The sequence below is a fragment of the Bison bison genome, unplaced genomic scaffold, assembly GCF_000754665.1.
Source record: "Bison bison bison isolate TAMUID 2011002044 unplaced genomic scaffold, Bison_UMD1.0 scf7180017864516, whole genome shotgun sequence".
Taxonomy (NCBI): domain Eukaryota; kingdom Metazoa; phylum Chordata; class Mammalia; order Artiodactyla; family Bovidae; genus Bison; species Bison bison.
This window is the reverse complement of record NW_011495069.1, coordinates 8194680-8204792: the sequence shown is the minus strand read 5'-3', so window position 1 is coordinate 8204792 and position 10113 is coordinate 8194680. Positions and strand designations below refer to the sequence as shown.

Below are 10113 nucleotides of genomic sequence, written 5' to 3'. Positions count from 1 at the left end.
CCCAGCCCCCAGGACATTTTGTGAGCGCCCTCAGTGCCAGCGCTGTGCTCCATGCAGGGGATACAGCCCAGAAGATGGGCCTGGGCCCCAGGGAGCTCACCGGTGGGCACAGAGGCTTCCCAACAAAAGCAAATATGCCTGAGAATCATGACTTGTGATCAACATTTGAATAAAACAAGTTAAGGGGATGAGACAGAAAAAAGCTTGGGGAGGGGGGTGGTCCTACGCTGCAGAGCGAGGTCAGAGATGGTTTCAACGCTGGTGACCCCCACTGAGACCTTTTTTTCCTGCCTCGGGCTTTGTTGCAACTGCTGTTTCCCCCCTAAGCTCCAGCCCCAACTTGCTACCTCCAGCTCTGCCGCTTCCTTGGTGAGACCACAGCGGCCCCGTTACTCTACGACCCTGTTATCTCTCTATGCGGTGCTGGCCCCACGTGCCTGCTCCTATTTGTATATGTTTCTTTGGGACATCTGCCTCCATCCCAGGACTCTGAGTGCTGGGTGATGGCAGAAGCCACCACCATCAACCACCAGCCAGTGGCTGGCACAGGGGAGGTGCTCAGACAACATTTGTTCCTTGATCTGTTTTTCTTTTGCCCTCGGCTGTCAGGCCCAGGCTGGTGGGCTGGCACCAGGACCCTCGCTGAGCAGCAGATGGGGACGCTTTGATGATGTGACTGATGCGCCAGGGCACTGCTCTCCTTGGGAGGGGCACTGGAGTGACCTGCAGGGCTGCGGGGCCCTGACCCGGCAGAGCTGGGTCCACCGCAGCTGCTCTGCGGCACTAAGCATGTTGGAGCGGGGAGGGGTGGCAGGGCTAGTCCTGAGTGCAGATCCCTGGTTCAGTTACCCACTGTCAACAATTGGGAGAGAACCCAGACATCCAGGGAGATCCTAGGAAGCTTCGCACTGCAGCTGGAAATCGGTACCTTTAAGACTGTCTCCCATCAGTTAACTTCTCTTTGGGGTTAATGGGGCTTCCCTGGTGGCTCAGAGGGTGAAGAATCTGCCTGCAATGTGGGAGACCTGGGATCGATCCCTGGGTTGTGAAAATCCCCTGGAGAAGGGAATAGTTATCCACTCCAGTATTCTGGCCTGGAGAACTTCATGGACAGAGGAGCCTGGCAGGCTACAGTCTGTGGGATCATAGAGAGTTGGACATGATGGAGAGACTAACACTTTCACTTTCAGCACGCTATGTAAGTGTGGTAAAGAGTGAAAAGATAGGCTGGTCTCTCTCTGAGGATACAACTGAGACAAGCAAGTGTAAAGGTGAAAAAGCAAACCCCAAAGCTTTCTAAAACCCTAAGCAAGACAAGAGACAGCACAGTCTGGCAACTGACCAGTAGAAAGGCTAAAATCACAGCAAGAGACAGAGCGGAGAGCTGAGTTTGAACCCCAGCTCTGCACTTTGAGAGTTGCATGACTTTGGGCAAACTGCTTTACTTTTCTGAAGACTCTCTTTCATCTTCTGTAAAATGGGAACAATACTTCCTGGATGGTTACGAAGCCGTTCAAAGACTCTGGCTAAGCACTGGCACTGACGGTTCCTTCCTTTGCCTCCTAGAGGGCACCCTATCTGCACCCTCCTGAGGGGGCTGTCAGACCAGCCAGGATCCTCTGTGATTTGGCAGCTGCTAAGTGGAGGATCTGAAGTCAGTGAGACCTGTGTTTGAGCTCTGGCTGTGACACTTGCTGCTGGGGGCCTTGGGCCTTTCTCTTTAATTAATTTATTTTTTAATTGAAGGATAACTGCTTTACAGAATTTTGTTGTTTTCTGCCAAATATCAACATGAATCAGCCATAGGTATACATATGTGCCATCCCTCTTGAACCTCCTATCTCCCTCCCCTCTAGGTCATTACAGAGCCCCTGTTTGAGTACCCTGAGTCATACAGCAAATTCCCATTGGCTATCTATTTTACATATCGTAATATAAAGTAATGCTCAAATTTTGAGCCAGCAAAATTGAGCTAGCAAAGTAAAATTTTGCTAAGTAAAGTAAAGTAAAATTTAATTTGGTAAAAAAGTAAAATTTAGAAAAAAATTGAGCTAGCAAAGTAATGCTCAAAATTCTCCAAGCCAGGCTTCAACAGTATGTGAACTGTGAAATTCCAGATGTTCAAGCTGGATTTAGAAAAGGCAGAGGAACCAGAGATCAAATTGCCAACATTCACTGGATCTTTGAAGATGCAAGAGAGTTGCAGAAAAACATCTATTTCTGCTTTATTGACTATGCCAAAGCCTTTGACTGTGTGGATCACAACAAACTGGAAAATTCTGCAAGAGATGGGCATTACCAGACCACCTGACCTGCCTCTTGGGAAATCCATATGCAGGTCAGGAAGCAACAGTTAGAACTGGACATGGAACAACAGACTGGTTCCAAATAGGAAAAGGAGGACGTCAAGGCTGTATATTGTCACCCTGCTTATTTAACTTACATGCAGAGTACATCATGAGAAATGCTGGGCTGGAAGAAGCACAAGCTGGAATCAAGATTTCTGGGAGAAATATCAACAACTTCAGATGTGCAGATGACACCACACTTATGGCAGAAGGCGAAGAACTAAAGAGCCTCTTGATGAAAGTGAAAGAGAAGAGTGAAAAAGTTGGCCTAAACATTCAGAAAACTAAGATCATGGCATCTGGTCCCATCACTTCATGGCAAATAGATGGGGAAACAGTGGGAACAGTGGCAGACTATTTTTTTGGGCTCCAAAATCACTGCAGATGGTGACTGCCACCATGAAATTAAAAGACGCTTGCTCTTTGGAAGGAAAGTTATGACCATCCTAGACAGCATATTAAAAATCAGAGACATTACTTTGTCAACAAAGGTCCATCTAGTCAAAACTATGGTTTTTCTAGTAGTTATGTATGGACATGAGAGTTGGACTATAAAGAAGTCTGAGCGTTGAAGAATTGATGCTTTTGAACTGTGGTGTTGGAGAAGACTCTTGAGAGTCCCTTGGACTGCAAGGAGATCCAACCAGCCCATCCTAAAGGAGATCAGTCCTGAATATTCACTGGAACGACTGATGCTGAAGCTGAAACTCCAATACTTTGGCCACCTGATGCGAAGAACTGACTCATTTGAAAAGACCCTGATGTTGGAAAAGATTGAAGGCAGGAGAAGGGGACAATAGAGGATGAGATGGTTGGATGGCATCACCGACTCGATGGACATGAGTTTGAGTAGGCTCCGGGAGTTGGTGATGGACAGGGAAGCCTGGTATGCTGCAGTCCATGGGGTTGCAAAGAGTCAGACACGACTGACCGAACTGAACGTTACTCTTCCCATACATTTCACCCTCTCCTTCCTCCTCCAGACCTTGGGCCTTTCTAAGCCTCAGTTTCATCACCTGTAAGAAGGGCACTAAATAAGGTCAGGCACCCAGCACAGCTGCCTGGAGGAGACCACAAGGACAGAAACTCCCTGCTCTTCCTGTTGTGCCTCCTCTTGACCCCCAGGGGTGTTCCTGCCCGCCTGTCTGAACCCCCGCCCCCCATGCCCACCCTAGCAGGAAATTGGTCTGACCTACACATTGGAGGTCCTGAGGCAGCTTTCACAGTGGTCGCCTGGGCCCCAACCCAGAGGCTGTAAAGTAACCTTGTTGGGGTGCAGCCTGGGCATCGGGATTTTGCAGCTCCCCAGGTGATTTTTAACATGCCAACAAGGTTGACAACAACCAGAATATTCTTCAAAGCCCCAAACTCGCCAGAGGCCCAGCCTTTACCTGGGGTCAGAGACATTGCAGGCTCTTCATTGGGGAGATCAAATGCCAGAGCAAAGCTGAGTTCTCTCCTGTTCAATCAAGTGTTTCTATAAAGCTCCCCGTTTGCTTAAATAATTCATGGCCATTTCTTCCCTTGAAGCCTCAGCTACAGTGTGCCCTGAGGGCTGGGAACCGGGCTGCTTGTTAACTTTTCTGTTTATTCTGCAAGGAAGGCAGAAAGGGCCTCCCCCGGCAGCACCGCTGGGCCTGACCGCTAGTCCTTGACAGACGCTGCAGGCTGCAGCTGCAGCTCAGCCCAGAAACTTGGAGTGGATGGGGCTGAGCCAGACAGAGCTGGGACTGGAGTCCCAGGACCTGCTTCATGACTGAGGTCTTGGCGCTGCGGAGCTGGGCAGGGGAAATTCATCACTGAGCCCACAGTTTTAAGGAGTCCACGGCTCTGGAGGGCTGTTCCAGTGTGTTTCCTTGAAGGACTACCATTCCTGGCCAGATTCAAGTGATCAGAGCGTAGTTAGATGTCATTCATCCATCCAGTTGCTGCTCACACCCATTCATCCACCTATATCCACCCACCCACCCATCCTTACATTCACCCATCCACCCATCCATCCACCCACTCACACACTTCTCCTCCCTGCCTTCCTCCCCACTTCCTTTTCTTCCATCCTTCCACCCACCTATCCACCCATTCAGTCATCCATCTGTACTTCCTTCCCACCCTCCCTCCGAGACAGAAGCCGGGGAAGGCTAATTCTGTGGCCTTTGAGTTGACCAACAGGCAGGACCCAGCCACGTGAATGATATTCCAGGTAGGAAGGCAGCAGATACCAAAGCTCTGAGGTGGGAATGAGCCAGTGTGCCTGAGGGAGGCTGGGGACCAGAGCTCAGAGGGCAAGGGGGAGAGAGAGAGAGGTCAGGGTGACTGGCAGGCCCAGGTCAGGGACTGTGGGCAAAGGCGAGAAGTCTGGTTTGTTCCAAGTGCTGAGCAGCTGTGTGGGGAGGGACAAGCACTTACAACTATTCGGGCTGCGGTGGAAGAACTGACTTAGAGTGGGGAGGGGTGAGCAAGGAATCCAGTTAGCTTCGACCAAGGAGGGAGCAGAATAGATCCAACCTGCTCAATGTACTTCATGAGGAAACTGAGGCCCGGAGCCTGCCTTTTGTTTCGCTGGGCTCAAAGGTATCTTACCAGTGGGCTGCTGGGTTCCAACCCCCCTTGAGAATAGCCCAGGCTAACTGGCTGCCCATCAGTCCCACAGTCTCTGCCCCTTTGGCCCATCTGAGCCTAGCATCCTTGTTCACTCCATGCCATGTGAACAGACCAGCTGAGGGACAGTGGGGAGAGCCTGGCGGCTGGCTTTGGAGACCTGGTTTTAGCTGGAGTTCTGCCCGTTCTGTGCTGTGTGTCTTTGAGCCAGTGCCTTCCCCTCTCTGGGCCCACAGGATGGGGTGCCCCGCTGAGGGAGGCCCCTCTCAGCTTCGATGTGCTAATTACATCCCCTCTGGTTCAGCTGGAAGATGTGAGGGTCTTGCTTTGGCAGCCTCCCTTGGGGGCCCCTGTGTTCTGGGTTCTGACACAGCAGGAGCACAGACCCTGAGTTTCTGAATCAGGCTGCCTGCTGCTTCCCCTGAGGCCCTGGACAAATGACTTCACCATCTTCAGCCTGGGTTCTGCATTTGTAAAACGAGGGGGCTGACATGACCCTGATTTCAAGGTGTTTGAGAAGAGTCACAGACAGGGTGTGCAGAGCGACAGGCTGGGGAGGGGACAGTCTCGGGGTTCCTTTGGGCCCGCTCGCTGTGGGGGGCACGGGTGGGCAGAGGTAGGTGGGGGCCAGGCTCCCAGCTCTCAGGGACCCTTGGGGAACTGGCGGCGAGTGACCAAACCGCCCATGCAGCGTCAGACGCCTGTCTTACCTCCAAGGCTTCGTAGTACATATCTTTAGCTTCCATATCTGTCTTGGCTGACATCAGCCAGGACTTGATCAAATATTCATAAAAACTGTCCCCGAGTCCTCCAACCGAGACGTGGTCTGTGAGGGGAGAGAGGACAGGAATATTATCTCTACCGGCTGCCGGCAAGACTCACCCGGTAAGCTCGGTGGGGAGCGCGCATTAAATCCCCGGCCTCAGACACCCCAGCAGAACGGTTCAGGGGTGCTGGGAGAAAGGTGTGGCTTGCGACTGGGGGCCACCGGGGCCGCTTGAGCTCGATGGTCCCACACAAAAGTGCAGGGGCTCCTCTGGCTGCCATAAATCATGTCGTTTAGCAGGCAGAGGACGGCAGGGCCGCTGGTTATTAACTGTAAATGAGTTGCATTTCTTTAAAAAGATAATCTGGTGGCAGGGAGTTCAGGGATTTTTTATTACCCTGTGCCAAACATGGTAATTAATGTTGGGCAGGTTCATAAAAGGCCACAGGAAGGAGGAATGAGAGGCTTAATTTAGTTGGTCAGAGTGCAGAGCTATTCTGAAAAAGCCAGGTTTAAATGTAGCCAATTGGGATGAATGGAGTTCAAAGGAGCAGGGGGAGGGAAACTGGGTTGGAGGACCCCTCTGTCCGCCCTGGGGGAGCAGGACCTCCAGGCGTGGCTGGACAAGCAGGTGCCCCATGCAGGGCAGCTCCGAGAGAGTGACAGCTTACAGAGGAGCACTTCAATAAAGAAGCAAGAGCTCACTTCACTCCCATTAACAGGCAACATCAAGGCATTCAGTAGATACAGCAAGGAGCGAACTGAGGTTCCTGGTTAAACAGGGATACAGAGAGGAAGGAAAGGGGCTGGATGAAGCCAGGGCATGGGAAACGGGAAGAGGATTTTCAGCTCCTCTGGAGAAAGAGGGGGCTGAAAGAGAGAAGGGAAGGAAGGAGGTAGAGGCAAGAGAAAGACACAGAGACTATGGCAACGGCTACCCTCTTTCGAGGGTCTACTGTGGGCTGGAAGCTTTGCTGTATTATGTGTAACAGTCTTCCTAAGAACCCTGTAGAGTAAGCACGACAAACCCCATTTCCCAGATGGGAAAACTGAGAGTGAGCCTAAATAGCTCAGCCACCAAGCCAGTAGAGCGCTCACTTTCTGCAGCTTCACACAGTCAACCAAGAGAAGGAGGCAAAGACTGAGAAACAAAGGACAGGTGTGAAGAGGGAGAGCCCAGAAATGGGAGGAAAAGACAGAACCAGGAGAGGGGGCTTATAGGAGGCCCCATGGTAAACCAGCCCTGCCAGCCCCCTCCAGCCCCTCCTTAAACAAATCCTGGTTCAGCAAGAGTTCAGGAAGGGGACAAGCACTTGGGAAAATGGGAACAGACCAGATAAAGCCTGGGGCTTAGGGAGGCATGGGAAGGGGCCAGCGTGGGCTGGACTTTGTTACCCGAAAAGACGGGACCAGCCTAGTGTCCCCCTCGGTCCCTCTCCCTGGGGAAGGACACAGCTGGACAAGCACAGAGGTGGGCAGGACTGTGCCAGGCCTGATAGATGGACGGTGTGTCCACAGCCCTGGCAGGAGACCCATGCAGAGCAGAGGTGGAGGGAGGCTAGAGGTTGGATCGGGTCAGCCTCCGCAGAAGGGGCTGTGGCTGGTGGCACACAGGAGGGGCACGGTCTGTGGCTGGTGGCTCACAGGAGGGGCGCGGTGACCTCCACGGCCATCTGCTGGGCCTGCCTCCTCTCTGCCGCCCCAAACGCTGCAGCCCGCCCCCACACACTCTGTCTCACCTGTGATGACCCCTCTGCCGGGAAGACCTTTCCCCCCTGGCATGGCTCAGGCCCTCTCCCTGCTTCGCTCCACCTAGAAAGGCTCTCCTCTGTGTCCCCACAGGGGGACCATGAGGAAGGAGGGAGATAAGGCAGCTGTGCCCTCTGGCCCGGTGCCCTCCTGAAGTAGGCACTAGGTTGACAGCGGCCCCCCACCGTTGCTGGGTGCTGTATCGTCAGGACCTGTCTGTGGGTCTGCCTCCCCAGCTCGGCTGTGGGCTGTATGGGGAGGGACCATGGGAGATTCGCAGCTGTGCCCAATACCTCTACGGCACACAGCGGACGCCCCAGTGGGCCCTGAATGAGAGAAAGGTGAGCAGATTTGGGCCGTGCTGGGAAGGACCTTGAAGGCCACGCCAGCGAGGCTGGACTTCATCATGTGACTGCAGAGCGTGGTGAGTGACGAGGTCCAGGGCTTCACCTGGCAGGTGTGTGTGGGAGAGGGGAGCCAGGTCAGCAGGTGTCCCACAGTTGTTTGAGACAGGACCCCCCACCTTGGGGTGCGCGTAGAGTTTCACAGGGCCTCGGCTGCAGTGCACAGTTCTCATCTGGAGGTCCTGCCACTTTCTAGCCTGTGTGTGTGATGTGTGTGACGTGTGTGTGGGGGGGGCGATGTGTGTGTGTGATGTGTGATGTGTGTGTAATGTGTGTGGGTGATGTGTGTGTGTGTGGTGTTTTCCCACACCAAGGGGCACAGGGGAAAAGTACAGGAGTGGGAATTAGAAACGTTAGCTCGGGACAAGTCAGACCCCTGCCCTGGGGGGCCTCCGTCTCCTGATTTGTCAAATGCAGATGGGAGCAAGAGTTTGTGTGCTTGAGTGGAGCTGGATTCTTCTGCTTCCTGACCATGTCAACAACACTCCCATCACACTCGGCAGCAGGAGGCGGCCACCCTACATGCCTGGGAATCGCCGGCAGGAAAGTAGCGTGAAGCTGGGGAGGCGGCCAGGCTGCAGCTGGCGGGCCGCTTACGCTCCTACGCCGCCCACGGGGGAGAATCTGGGCTCGCCACGTCCCTCTCACCAAGGACGGTGTGGGATTCAGGCAGTGGACAAGGCGGCCAAGCTATTCCAGGGGCCAAGCCGGAGGGCTGGCAGCTCTTCCAGCTCTGCTGGGGCCGGTCTCATCTTGGTGCTTGGTGCCAGCAGCAGCCTGGTGGACTTATCCTGGCTATGACGTCCTAGGGGCTGGAGAGTCTCGGCCTCTCACTACCCTGACATCCAGCTTCAGGCAGGAGTGGGGACTGGGCAAGAGCATGGGTCTGGGCTGGGAGGTAGCCTCAGTTAGTTCTTCGCCTCCTGAAGCTGCAATGTCTGTGGCTGCAAGTGGGCTACACAGAGGATTCAAGGAGAGATAAGAACGTGAACTTGGCTTATGCAAGATGGGAATGGTATCACCTGCTGGAAAATCACACAGTCATCCAGAAAACAAAACCAAACGAACCCAGTGAAAACCACAGAAAACCCGAGATGACCCCTGGCACCAAAGCCAGGGGAGGAGGAAGGCAGGCGCCCAGAGGAGCAGGGCTTTCTTTATAACCTTCCCTCTGCAATCCAGTGGGCCTTGGCTTCATATTTTATTAATAGGAAACATTTTTCCATATGTGACTGAGTCTGCCCAGCCCTGCGACCCTGGGTGCAGCCTGCAAAGAAAATTATGCTTCTCAGCAGGGCGGGGGAAGGCGCGGAGGCTCCCCTGTAATTTGCCAAGGTGGCCCTTCAGGTTGGGAAGCCATGCCCCTCGCCCCCTGGTAATGGGTTTTGCCGCATTGTCCTGGAGCAGCTAGGGCCGGCAGCTGCACAGTTTATCTCTTCACCCAGTCAGGCCTTGCAATTAAAGGCAGTAACAGTTATTGAACTGTCTCTTCCCGTGGCCATAATCTGTAATTCAAACCTTCATTTTCCCCTGGAACTTCTGAATTTGGTACTGTGTTTTGGTTATAAATACTTTGCGTTTCTCCAAGCAGTTTTTGCAGGAGGCTCCTTGGGAATGAGGTCATCACCAAGGAAAATTCCCGGGTCGAATTTTCTGGGCCTCCTGGACCAGCAGATCTTAGAGGCTCTGGCTTGGAAGGGCAGGCCTCTGCAGTTTCCTCACAGTATCCCTGCTGGCTGGCCAGCTGGCCCTCCAGGCCCTGCTTGTATACTTTTGGTGATGGGTGCTTATTACCCGTTAGGACAACCCATGCCATCTTTTTTTTTTTTTTAAGTCTTTTTTTGAATTTATTACAATATCGCTTCTGTTTTATGTTTTGGTTTTTTGGCCTTGAGGCATGTGAGAGCTTAGCTCCCCACCAGGGATCCAACCCACACCCTCTGCATTGGAAGGCAACGTCTTAACAACTGGACCGCCAAGGAAATCACAACCCGTGTCATCCTTGGAGAATGAACTGAAATCTGTTTACTGCAGCTTTTGACCAGTGCTCCCACACCCTTCTGTAGTACACAAAGATCATATCTTTAGCTCTTCCATTTTGCGAGAGAGGAAACCAGGGCTGGAAAAGAAGAAGTGACGTTCCCCCAGGGTGGGCAGGAATTAGACTCAGGTTTACCTTGTCCCTGAGCCTTTGCTGATGACATTACAACTGGGGTTGGAGGCAGGAAAAGGGGTAAGGGGGCAAAAA

The 10113-nt window shown here is 53.0% G+C and overlaps 1 protein-coding gene across 1 annotated transcript in view; it reads right to left on the bottom strand.

Moving 5' to 3' along the window:
- The window catches only part of MAN1C1 (mannosidase, alpha, class 1C, member 1), a 152307-nt gene that overhangs the window by 7467 nt on the left and 134727 nt on the right, over positions 1-10113 (bottom strand). Inside the window, exon 8 of the mRNA XM_010830079.1 lies at positions 5657-5772. Within this exon, the coding sequence (XP_010828381.1) occupies positions 5657-5772 (116 nt within the window). The remainder of the gene's footprint in view (positions 1-5656; positions 5773-10113) is intronic.